Below are 13,107 nucleotides of genomic sequence, written 5' to 3'. Positions count from 1 at the left end.
GGTCCAAACATTACTGTTGACACTGGTTTTCTTTTTGGATAGGTACACTGGCAGAGTCACTAGCGTGTGGAGCCTTGTCAGCTCTCTAATCTAATAGACTGTTCTTGCCCAGACCATTGTGTGTCAGTATTTTATGTACCAAATGTAGCCAGGTTTAATAATCAACCATTTTCCCACCTGCTGCCAAACTTTTTCCCTTTTTTGTCACAATTTAATGTTTGAGTCAAAATCTGCTATGGTAACAAATTATATTCATGTTAAAAAATGAAAATAAAGACGGAAAGAAGAGTCACAAAAGGTAACAAGAGTTCAAAGCAATGCCATTTGAGTTTTTTATTTTTAAAGACTTGAATTCAGCCCCATTTTAAAATTGATTTTATTTTTATTATGTATTGTGAAAGCATTACAAAGAAATGGATACAGCTTGAAAGCATGACTGTAGCTCTGTGTATGTAAAGCTGTGAAAGTATTCCCTGTACAGGTCTGATTTGATCTATTTGCTTTTTAGTTACTAAAGAATAATTTGTGGAGCTTTTTGACTTACATTTTCTCATTTGAAACAGTTGCCTACAGGTAGCACCTGTTGGGGTTATTTATATTTATTTCTAGCAACTACATAGATCGTATAAAGTATGTTACCAAAAAGTTGTTTTTCTTGTTTTATTGCATTTTTTAAAGGGCCCTTCAATTGCCTTGCTGGTGGCATGAGTTGCTGCTTCATGTACTGGGTTATGATGCTGAGGACTGGGGACCTTGGAGGAGCATCTCTGGGGACTTACCTGCCTGGCAAACACCAGCACCAGCTGGAGGGGAGCTCAGTCACCGGGAGGGCATTGGAGTGGAGTCACCCAGTATCTTTGTGATTTTAATGTTTAGTAGGTTATTTCTTATTCTGTACTGATTTTCATCTCACTCTGAAGTACCATAGCTTGAGTGAAACATTAACGTTTTTGAAAAGTGAATCTAGGTTCACTGGATCTAGGTTCTCCAGCTTTGTAGGTGTTTGCAGCTCACTGTTGGTTGCATGAAGGATGCTGGTAAAGGCTTGTGTGTCCAAGGTATCAACCACTTTGGTCGTTATATCCTCAGCTGGAGCAGTTTCTGCCCCTGTCACATGCAGTGAGGGATGACACCCCAGGCCTGGTGTCTGCTTCACTAGGACTTGGGCTCTTCTTCAGTAATTCGATTTGAGGATTTGTATAAGTAATGGCAATAATTGATTACCCTTAACAAAAAAACACAGCCTAAAATAAATGTAAAGCTTGGTGCCTTACCAAGCTGCCACAGTCCAGTTGTTCCACTGGTCACAGGGCACCATGTTCTCTAATCTGTGCTTTTTCAGTCTGTTCCTAGATGTGTGGAGGAGCTTTGGCATGATCCCAGCATTCACTAGAACTGCTTAAATTTTGGGATGTCCCAGCATGATTAGTGTGTCTTGGTGAACAATGGTCTAAGCAACTCATTAAATTGCAGTGTATCCTCCTCCCTGCCAGTGTTTACTCCTAACTTCTGCAGAGCTGATTAGAGGCTTGGCAGGAACTGTATGGTTATGCTCTAGATACACTTTGGATACATTATTGTCACAGTTGAGCTATTGCAAAAGCTATGCTGTTCCAGTCTTTATCCTACTGAGGTACCTCTTTTGATTGTGCAATATCTGTGGCTAATTACATGGCAATTGCAGTGTGCCACCAGCCACCCACAATTCATTGTCAGCTCCTTGGGGATGCAAATGAAAAAGGAAAGATAATGTTTTCTTTCTTCAGTCCAGTGATTTAGCTTGCCTCTGTTTTTTTAATCCTCTGCTCCTTCAGGTAATAAAGCCAGATGGTAGTGACAAAGAAACAGAAGTCACACATGAATCAGATGTCCCTGAGGATATGTCGGGGACTTGCATTCCACAAGAGGCAGCGAAAGGCGACGCTCAAAGTCCGGATGTCATTATAGAAGCTCAATTTGATGATAATGATGCAGAGCATGGAGAAGACCACTTGCACGATATGTTAACTGATGACATTAAGAAACTTTCCCTGGATACCAGTGAAAAGGGTGAGTAGATCAGATTGCTGATTCAGACCTTTATTTGAGCAAACTATTGAAGTGTTACTTGGTTGCCTTGCTTTGCTGTGAGATATAAAATACAGGCATAAAAGCTTAATGCCTTATCACTTCTATCCCTTTCTGCTAAACTCTGTTCATGGTTTTGAATGGATATTAATGGCTGGGGTTTATATAGTTTTGATTGGTGCAAAGTAAAGCTGCGAAACAGAAGTCACACCTTTAGATTTGCAATTCTCAGGGCTGTCTGGGGACTGCTGGTTGCTGTTTAATTCAAGATGCTGCTTTAGCGGTTTCCCTCCTTGAAGCTTGGCTAGCCAATCTGTGTGTCTCAGTTTGGGGATAAGAATATATTTCCTTGGGGGCAGTTAGGTTTGTTGCTGTTTTCAAACAGTTGAGTTATGAGCAACTTAAAGATTTGGTCCGTTTAAAAAGAAAATTGCACTAAAACCTAAAGCCAATTATGCGATCTGTTTTGAAGGCAAACCTATTTTATTCTGAATCTGAATTCCTTCCAAGCCATCAAGTGTTGCTTAGGGCAAAATAAAATAGGTTCCCCTGTCCCAAAACTAATGCTTATGCAGCTCTTTGCATGTCCTTTCTAGCACTAAATCCCTTCCTGAAGAGCTGTGTGTTGAAAGGATTCTGACAATTGGCACATTGAACATGTGCCTTCAGCTGCTCATGAAAGGTTTGCTGGGACAGATTCTGGTGTGTTCCTGTGGCTTGCCCCAGTTGTCCAAAAAAGATGGCAGTAACTCAGGACCTAAGTGGTTGTTGGACTCTGACAAATCTTGGTGGGGGTTGTAAAGCTGTCCTATTTAATACCTCGTGTTTTCCTGAGATGCTGCTTTTGAAGATGCATGGACTCCTGCCTGTACTGTTGGTAGACTTCCATTTTTCACACCCATTTGTTAATGAAACAGGAAATAATATTTGAATGGAAGTGTTGCAGTATTTATGACAAATCATTGGTTTCACCTCATGAATGGAGCTGCCACCTTACCAGTTTGTGATGCTATTTCCTTCTGGGTAACTCCACTGTTGAGTTCCTGCCAAGGCACGTGAACCAACTCATATCTTGTTCCGTTCCTTTCCAGGATACAGCTTGATTTGGGAGTTACTCATCTTGTCTGTGGAGGTTTTACACAGGTGGTTTTCTAACCCCACCTGTTTTGCAGTCTATTGCAGCTGCCCACCACTGGTCTACTTTGACTCAGCGATTCTCCTGAGTCATGTGTTGTGTCTGTTGCGTCTTTGTTGTGTCTGATAGCAATGTCAAATTAAACGTTGGAGAAATGCATTCTAGTTTGATACCAGCATCTAAAATAAATACAGGCTTGAGCCAGTATTTTACTTTAGTTGTGTGACTGTGCTTTAGTTTAAAGAGTTAATGAGAGGTTTGGTTTTTTTTTTTGGTGCATCATAGTTCCTTCAGATGCTCTGGAGTGACCTATGTTGGAGGTTATCAAGTCATCTCTCAAAATCTGTGCCATCTTTGTAGGTTTTGCCATTTGATTCTGTCTTTGGAGAATATTTGTAGGACAAATGTGAGATCAGCTTATTGTCTGCACAGTTGCAATCTGACTTTTCCACTGCAGTTGCCTATGCCAACTGTTTTCTTTTGTCTTCAAGGCCTTTCAATGTTCATCCTTAATAAGCCTTATGGCTGGTGTGGATGTGCCAGTTAGATTTCTGCTGAGTTTCTATTTTGCTATCACCTCTTTTAATGCTTGCTTCAGCTTCTTTGGCCGTATAACCCATATGGAGTTTTCCCTACTTTCTTCTTTCTCTGCTTTTTAATGCCCTCCCTTTTTTATACATATAAAGTTTACGATGCTGCTTTTTCTGAAGGTGTTTTTGAGTAGTTGATGATTGCTTTGGCTTGTTTCCTGTCCTTCATACAATTTCTCATATCATCACTTATCCAGATTTTAAGTCTCGCCTGGAAAACAGCTATAGTTATTCTAGCATCACTGATAACTGTAGTGAAAAAAAAGAAAAAATCCTGCCAAATTCAGCCTTTGCAGGTGTGGCTCAAAGTGCTTTTTTAAAAGCACCAAACATACACTTTTTCAAGGCAGAACTTAATCTCAGACGGTAAAATCCTTGGGACTTCTAAGGCTATCCACTGGAACATGGTGCCAGCATCAGAGGCAGAGAGCCTTGGAGGGTTGGGCTGTGGTGAGTGGAGGTGCCTTTTCCTGAGTAACGTGGGCCTCTCCTGGGAGAGCTGCTTGGCTGGTGCTGTCAGTTGAACTTTCTGCATATGAGCCTTTTCTTTCATGTTGCATCCCTTCTGCTGGAGTCAGCTACCGCAGCAAAACAGAGAGGTGGATGGAAGTTGGGATTCACAGGGGGGGATTTCTTCCTGACCCACCAAACCCAGTGTTTTACTTGCATTTCCTGAGAGCACTGCTTTGCAGGGTTTATCATGGAGCCCCATTGCATGGCCTTATGCACAGAAGGGAGCAGGAGAAATTTTCTGTCGCCAGCACAAGTCTTAAATGAACACTTGTGATGGGCTTTCTTCCTTTTTTGGAAGGGTTTTTTGAAGGTTTCAAGCTGGCCAAAGATGCTATCAAAGATATTCTATTAATGAAATAAAATCAAGAAACAGTCTATCATGTTCCCACATGGACTTTATGTATGTATGTATCTGCATACATATATGTGTGTGCATGTGTATATTTATAAAATGATCCATATATATGTAAGACCTACCCAAAATTCAAACTAAACAAAAAACCCATGATATTTCTGGAGGTGAAAAATATCCATAACTGCTGTAATTGAATCAAAAGTAAATTTCACTTATTCCGGGGAAAAAAAAGAGAGCCAGGCTGAGACGGTGCTCAAATCTTTGTGCATGAATAGAAGCCCAGCAGTTTGCTGCTCTCAATTGCAAGATGCCTTTTGTCCTTTCTGATGTAGGAGTAGGATTGTGCAATATCTCTTCTGGCTCATTTGTTCTGCTGCTCATGGTCAGAACGAACCATGAAGAATAAAAGTAGATGTGTCATTCGAATAAGAGCACTCTGAGAGTGCAGACTGTTTTGATGCCTTTTCTACCTTGGCCTGCGTCCCATCCTTTCTCATGGCTCTGTTCTTCAGAGCACAGTCACCCTCTCGATCTCTAGTTACATGCTGGGGCAAAGAATTTTGGGGTTGGCCCTTGTTGTCAGAAGTTCTGAAGCATGAAACATTGTGTACGCTGATTATGGCCCAGATTTGAGGGACTGAATTTCCCTGAAGTCATTGTACCTTGGATTTCCTGTGCCTCTGTGGGGTTTAGGGCAAACTGGTAGAAATTGTTATTATGCACAAGTCTGCAACCTCAGACTCATATGCTGGATCTGTCTTCACTAAGTGCTGCTGCTATGAGAGCTGTGCTTCCTGCCTTTCTCTTCCTGACTTCCCAGAAGGGATGGGATAAGCAAGAGGGAAGTCCATGGAAATGAAGAGACCATTGCAATCAGCCTAATTCTCAGCCCATGTACTTTCTTGTGCTCATAGAAGTGCATCAGTCTTGCTGTGTTCGAGGATATCTAAATAGAGGTTCATAGCTGGTGTCACTCTGCCAGAAGTTGTCCTGGTCAAATGAGTTTACTCTGCTTTTCTGGACTCTTCTTGCAAAGAAGTGGAGTTAAAGATTATCTTCGAAAAGTCTTCTGTTTAGGAAGTGACAGCCATTTTACTCTCCAACACCTGGTTCTACACGAAGAGCAATATTGTCCTGTTCTGAAGTTAAATTGTCTGAATGTTAAGCTTTGGTAATTGATCTTGCAAAGTTGAAAATGTATTTTCCTCTTGCATTTTCAGCTGTATTTGTAAATATCTACATGCTGAACAAACTTCCTGGTTTTTATCCTTAAAAAGACAGTAAGAATGAGCACCCTGAAGAAAGTTTCTAAGCTCTCTTAGTAGTGTCCTTCACACCCTGTCTGGGATTTCTGTGCCCTGTTGAAATGCAGGCAGAGAACCAGGCAATAGCATCCTGACAGTAGTCTGACTACCAGCATGTACAAAGAAAAAAATAATTACCTGTAGTGCTTGGTACTGACATGCAAGTTCTCTGTGTTGTACCCTGAGACCTCAACTTCCTCTGTGTCACTACTGTGCACAGAACTTATTCACCAGTCAACATGACCTTTGCTAGGTCTGTAATTCTTTTCTTTAATCCTCCTTCGCACTGACTACTGCAACAGAGGTCACGTAACTTTTATCTTATCACTTAGCACTGACCTAGAATTCATTATTTCTGTGACTTTTCACTGCAGTAGGAAGATTTTATTTATACTCCATTTCAATATGTAATAAAATGTATCTCTCTGTATCTCTCAACCTGGGAAGAGTGGAAAATGTTCTGTTCAAAATGGTTTATGGTGCTGTATCCTACATAGACTTGTGTGTCACATGAGTTTCCTACAAATGTGAGCTGTCTCATGTTAAATATTGGAATCAGATTACTCTGACAAAGAAACATCAGCAGTTGAACAGTAGCAGCTATTTGAACTCATGAGAATGGCAGCTGTTCTCATAAAAGTGCCTCGGCCCTTCTTAGGAAAATGATATTCAAATAAAAGTTTGTAAAACTGTGTCACTATGCCAAAAGCTATCCTTGTCAAACTCGTTTGCTCGGCTTTTTTCAACTCTTCTCATGGGAGATCTTAATACACCAGATACACAGAATATCCTGCTTCCCACGGGGGTGGAAGTCATCAAGGTGGTGGACTGGCTGCCCTGGCAGCAATCAGAGAGTTGTGTTTGTTCAGGATTTCCACTTACACCTACACTGCTGCAAATCAGAGCTTGGATGTGCGAATGTCCGAAGCTTGCTCACTGCCTTGCCGTAATGAAGTTTGAACAGAAATAGCTCATTTACAGACAGAGTAGACTCATGTGAACTGAGTGAATGGATAATAGGTAGCTTAAACAGAATTTGGAAGCTGCTGAAGAACTTGCTTGTGTCTCCCTGTCTGTTCAGCATTCACCAGTTGGACAGTGGTCAATCTCTTTCAAGTCAAATGTGACTGTCAGTCTCTAGTAGTCCTGATAGGGTCAGAAATGATAACCTAAAATTGCTTGGTGTCCACACTGCTGCTGACTGGAGGCTGTATTTTGAGTATTTCTGGATTGCTTGGCTTAACTGAAATAGTGGTATTTGTAAATTCACTGTATAGTTGTGTAATAATGGTATCAAGCCTTGCTTTTCTCAATATGATACTCTAGAGTCAGTGCTTAGAAGGGTTTTTGGGTCTTTTCAACAAAACAGAAAAATGTGTTTATAATGCAGAATTTAGTCTCTGTTTTGCACTTCTGCACCTTCTCATGCCACTTCCATGTCCCCTCTTGTGCTTTTGTGTCCTGTCTCTTCTTTTAAGCTTGACAGGGTGCCTACTTGCCTTTTGTGCCTTCCTCAGGCAACTGGAGTCCTGCAGTTATCAGTGTCTTGCATTGGCCCAGGCTGTGTTCAGAGAGTTACTGCTATTCCTCTCCTTGGCCAGGTCTGGTAGGGAAGAGATGAGGGTGAAAAAAACCTGGACTACATGCTGACCTTCTGCTTAGGCTCACCCTTCTTTCAGTTTAGCTGTCATAAAGTCTGGCAAATTTGGAGTCCACCAACGTCACTGGCCGCTGGAAGGAACAAGTGTTCTTCTCCCTCTTCTTCAGAGGCTCCTGTTCACTCTGAGTGCTTTTAAGGAGCTTCACTGTTCTTTCCTAGCCTGCAGCTTTCTGGAGATGGATCGTCTCCACTGCATAGTTCTTAGCATTTCTAGGCCACAGCAGAGCGAAAGCTCACCAGGAAATCTTCTCAGTTACATGGCTTTTAATAGAAATCCTTGAGGTGGAACTGTCAAAAATCGGATCAGTTTCACTCTGCTGAAGCCTGGAAAGCCAGCAGAGAAGCTGGAGCTGTTTCAGCTGCTTGAGACAGCTCTGTATTAGTTTATCCTTAGTTCATGTTTGTGGGTCTCTGGATCTAGCTCTTCTGGTTGTTGCTAAAACTTTTCTTAAATGAGAGCATAGATTTCTAGCAGAATAAACAGTATAGCAACTGAAGGAAAGTGTTCTACTGGTATTGAACAAATTGGGCTTTATGGTTCCATTGATTAAATGCTACAGGCTGAAAAACCTCCAGTTATTCTTTTGTTGTACAGCTGAAGCCTGCAATGGAAGTTAATGTTGGGAAAGTTCCTTACACTGTTCTTCCCTAGTAAGTTATCTTGACCCCCAAATGACTTCTTAAGTACTGGAAAAAAATAAATTACTTAGGCAATTAGGTAACAGGAATTAGATTAAGTTCAGCATATTACCATATGTTCCTGAGTTCACCTGTGTTTCTCCTTCAAGTTGCAAGTTTAGGTCAAGTAAATGAGAGGGCATGATACTGAGAGTGAATGGTGGGTGTGGAGATAAACAGAGTATGGTCATTGTTAGCAGCAAGATTTCCAGGATGAAGCAGATTAGGATTCATTCAGCTGACATATTTTCCATGGAATGGTAATATTGGACACACAGACTTTAGGAACAAATGCACATGCAGGAAGGAAGAGTATTAAGTAAATAGGCAAAATATTCAATGGAATTGTTTTCGTAACATTTTAATTTTGCTTGCCATTAATATAATAAAACTGTATTTCTGTAGACTGTAGCACTACCTGATTTTTTTTAGGTTTAATTCTGTTGCCATAAGGCTTCCAACCTCTGTGCTGACTGACAGCTTCTCAAGGGCATGAGAGTACCAGGAGGTCTGAGTAGCCATGCTATGGTTGAATTAATGTTGTGTGGCTACTGAGACAGCTACGAAATGATCTGTTGGGTTAGGTGGCAGCTTCCCAAAATTGTGTTGATCTTTGCTGTGGATCTGACTTGGAGGATTCTAAGGAAAAGTGACACTCTTGTCTCATCATTCTGCCATCTCCTCCATCCCTCCTTGTGGAGGTTGCTAAATATAAGTAAATAATTACATGCTTGGCTGCCTTGCGTGTCTGAGGGAGCCAGCTGTACTCACCTCTTCACATTGCCTTTGCTCTGCCGCTGCAGATGCTTGTCTGTGCTCTACACATCTGTTATTAAGCCTTTCCTCTCCCTCTCTGAGGGTCTCTTCCTGCCTGTGCATCTTCAAAAATCTTGATACTAATCATCTGAATCTCCCAGTTCTCTCTTCAGCATGCTGTTGGGCAGGCAGGTGTGTGTGCTCAGGTGTTAAGACATGAACAGCTGTGGCAGGGTGAGTTTGCTTAAATGAGAATTCAAAAATAAACATCTCTAAGGAGGTTAGTCCTGTTCATTAGACACACAGCTCTGCAATGAGACAACTCAGGAGTGCTGCATGGTTTGGAGCTGCTTTGTTTCTTACCTGCAGAGCCCTTTTCCATTGCCCACGGGAACTGTTAGGCTGATTTTGGACTGGCTGCATGTGTTAAATTCCAAGGCTGTTGGCTTAACAGTCTTGTTGCAGTGAAATACCTCTATTTCCTCCATCAGAGGTGGAGAGCTCTGTGTGTGGAGATATAAATACAAAGTACTGCTTTTTCCATGATCTTTTCCTAGGTGACCCTATTGTATATGCTGTTTAAAATAGATTCCAGTTTTGGATAGTACTTGATACCAAGGGAAACGGCACTTTCCTTCCTCCCTATCTTTCAGTAGGTTTGTGTTCTGAACAAAAAAGGTGTTCTGTGCCAAAAAAACATCAGTTGCAGAATATGAAGAGTCCTTGTACTTTCTTCTAAACAGCAACGTTTCCTTCGTGTTATCCCTAAAAATTAAGATTGTAGCAGAATGGTGTGACCCAGAGCAAATCTGGGCATGCATGTATCACTTTCGGGTTGAAGGGAGTTTCATTTCCTAATGTCTATTGTGTGCTGATATAGACAGAATTCCAAAAACACGTCCTTTGTGAGTTTGACACAAAGTCCTGGATATATTTATAGTGAATTGGTCTGTTTTACACCACTTATGTATTTGGTACTAAAACATACTGAAAACTGCTCCCTGAAGCAGATATCAGAGAACCTAAGTGGTGTTGTTTCATCAGTAAGTGGTTGGCTTTGCCACTGAAAGGTTTACAGCTGTGCTGGTATCTGAGCACTGAGCTGAAGAACAGTATTTTCTGATGAGATTCTTAAATACTCCTATGTAGAGTAGCCCAGCTTCTTAAATACATTTTTTCCTAGCTGAAGTAGCAAACATTGAACTATTTTCTTAAAAAACTTGGCTTTTTCCATCCAGGGAGGGAGATTTTTTTTTCAATAAGTTGTGTTTGAGATCTGAAACTGTGATATATTTTCATTTGCAAGTGGATATTGCATCTTTAATTGTATTCTTTTTGGACAGAATTGCAAATTTCCACAGTGACCAATGCAAACCTAGTGAAAATAATTTTGGATCTGTCATAAGTAATCAGAATTCTAGTCTGATGATTTTTGGTCCACTTTGGCCGCCTTTTAATGTGATGGTAATTTAATTGTAAAAGGAAATTTGGGGGGCTTTAAAAAAAGTAATGTTTGACCTAGGAATGCCTGTCAGGCAAATGTGTGTATTGAAGCTGGCTGAACTGATCTCTTACAGGAGGCAAATTCCAAGTGTCCTGGATCTACTTCATTGGTAATAACATAACTAATTTGAGTTGCTTTTTGTGTCTAGTGCCTAATTTTTTTTTAAGTAAGGCTAATGCAGTTTTGGTTTGTCAGATAATCGCTGAAAGGAAAACACTGAGATTATAATGCAGTTTCACTGGATCCTGGTTGCTGAAGTGTGTTTTCACTGTAAGATAAGCTTATGAAGTACTGCCCAAGCTAACATAGTAAATCTTTCTCAGAAAACATGTCTTTGCCTAGGGTGGAAATATTGAATGGTCATTGGATAACCACTGCAGTAAAGGGGTCAGAATAATTCATTTTTAGTTTGGCATAATGCAAGGAGTTTCTTCCCACCTTCCCTGCACAAAATCCTGCTCCTCTCACAAGTTAACTCTCCTTTAGGATTGCCTCCATGCCTCTGCCCTGTTGTGGGAGCTGTTTGTATCTCCCAGCTCAGATCTTTTAGACCACCAGTCTCTAGCGATGCCGTGTTACCTCCCCTCTCTGCTCAGCTTTACAGGAGGGGAGGAGGATGTGTACTGAAGGAGAGGAACTCCCAGAGGTGTATTCAGGGAACTGGGGTATCAAACCCTCGTGGCAGGTTATTGCTGGTGTGACTCAGGTTTCTGTGCAGTAAGTTGACAATTAAGCCAGGTGGACGTTGGATCTGGGTAGTTGTCCCTTCTGAGCCGAAGGTTTTGTCACAGGGATTCCTCATGGCTGGTGCTCTGCTGCTGTAGACCCCAGAGCATTAGATATAGCCCTGGTACCAACTGAATTTTGACTTCAAAAGGAGCAGCTACAAGCTATATGGAAATCCACATCTCTTAGCTCCAGGAATACGGAGGTCCTCATATCTGCCTGGTCCTTTGTTTCAGCAGCATTCCCCCTTAGTAAATGTGTGTGATGGCATTTAAGATACTTAGGTTGGTTAAAAAAGATGAGTAAGAAGTAGTAAATGGCTGGGGTTAGCTTCCTTTTTTCTTTCTGTTGATGGAATAGTCGTAAATCCCAGACTCTGCCTGCTGGAATCTCTCATCATCTCAGGATTTTTTGGGAGGGATGCTGCAATTGGAGAGACCACTGAAGAAGATACTTTCCAGCCAGCCAAAGGCCCCTGGTTGATGTTGGCCATGAAGGGAAAGGCAAGTTGTACCATGTGCTACAATGGGAATTCAGGTGCTTTCTGATGTCTGCACTGGGTGCACATGGGGCTCATCTTCAGCAGGATGGGGGGCAGTGCCCCAGCCCTGAATGTCCTTCATCCCAGGCAAAGGAAGGCCTGGCCACCCATTTGCTGTTCTCCTTGTGACAGCTGCATCCCCGTGCTCCTGTGCTTTTGCATGTGTGTATGTGTCACATCCGCAGGACTTCGCTGCTGGTTTCTTATTGACGGAGAAAACTGCTTCAGTGAAAATTTCCAAGGGACTTTTTAGAGCAATAGGAGTTGGAAGGATAAGTGGAAAGAAGGCAGTGCTAACAAGGACATGTTCCTCACACAACTCCGGGTGCTTTTTTCATTCTTGCCTGCTGGACCTTGAGTCACTGCTGCTGTTCTGCTGTACCAGGAGAGCAGCAAATGCAGCTCTGGCTTTTTTCCCGAACATGCTTAGATCTGGTTTCCCTTCCCACCAGTATGTGCTGTTCCTTGGGGAGAGTTCAGTCCTGTAAAGCCCTGGGCCTGTGGCAGGTGTGCCTAGAAGCATGGCCTTTGGAAGGCTCCCAACTTCCCCTTGTCCTCTGCCCCATCCAGTGTTTCTTTGTTCCAGATCATCCTGTTCTTTGCCCAGGCTGTCTTTATGATTGACACATCATAAACTGTTAACTGATCACTTGAAAATTTATAAGAAAATAAAATGGCTCCTTGCTTTTATTTTTTTGCTAAATGATTGCCTGGTATGACCTTTAGCTGGCAGAAACCTTAGAGGAGGTAAGCACATGAGGTAACCTTGATATCCCCACTTTTTACACTGCTCACAATTATCCAAGCAATTTTTTCCCCAATTTGTTTGTCACCGTGAAACTCTGGGTGGTTTTATCCTTTAGTAATACTGGTTTTGGCAAGTCTGAGTTCATTTCAGTAGAAGTAAATCAGAAATGGTTTTGCTGCTTCTATTATTGGTGCTTTTCTTAGGAAAGTAGAATTTTATTTAAACCGCCGAATACCTGTTCATTCTCCTCTCAGCATTGCTAGCAGGTCAGTGAAGATAAAATAAAAGTAAAATCACTTAGAAAAAGTTCACTGGGGAGAGGAAGAGTGACTCAGAAGGCAAAGCTGAGGATAATTAGCAGCATATGAGAACCACAGTTTGTCATCAGAGCAAAGCCATCATTGTCAAGCGACTGCTGGGGTAACATTGCCTGAAGGCAGTGCAGGCCCTCCATGGGGTCACAGCCAGCTGTGAACGTGCCCTGGTGGTGGTGGGGCACAGCCAAACCCTCGGGGAAGCTGCTGCCCCAC

At 41.9% G+C, this 13,107-nt stretch overlaps 1 protein-coding gene across 1 annotated transcript in view; it reads left to right on the top strand.

Moving 5' to 3' along the window:
- The window catches only part of DIS3L2 (DIS3 like 3'-5' exoribonuclease 2), a 180,832-nt gene that overhangs the window by 55,263 nt on the left and 112,462 nt on the right, over positions 1-13,107 (top strand). Inside the window, exon 7 of the mRNA XM_085069257.1 lies at positions 1,815-2,049. Coding sequence (XP_084925383.1) covers positions 1,815-2,049 — 235 coding nt within the window. The remainder of the gene's footprint in view (positions 1-1,814; positions 2,050-13,107) is intronic.

The sequence above is a fragment of the Lichenostomus cassidix genome, chromosome 9 (genome assembly GCF_008360975.1).
Source record: "Lichenostomus cassidix isolate B80296 chromosome 9, HeHo_3.0, whole genome shotgun sequence".
Lineage (NCBI taxonomy): Eukaryota > Metazoa > Chordata > Aves > Passeriformes > Meliphagidae > Lichenostomus > Lichenostomus cassidix.
This window is presented reverse-complemented; position numbering and strand designations above follow the sequence as displayed.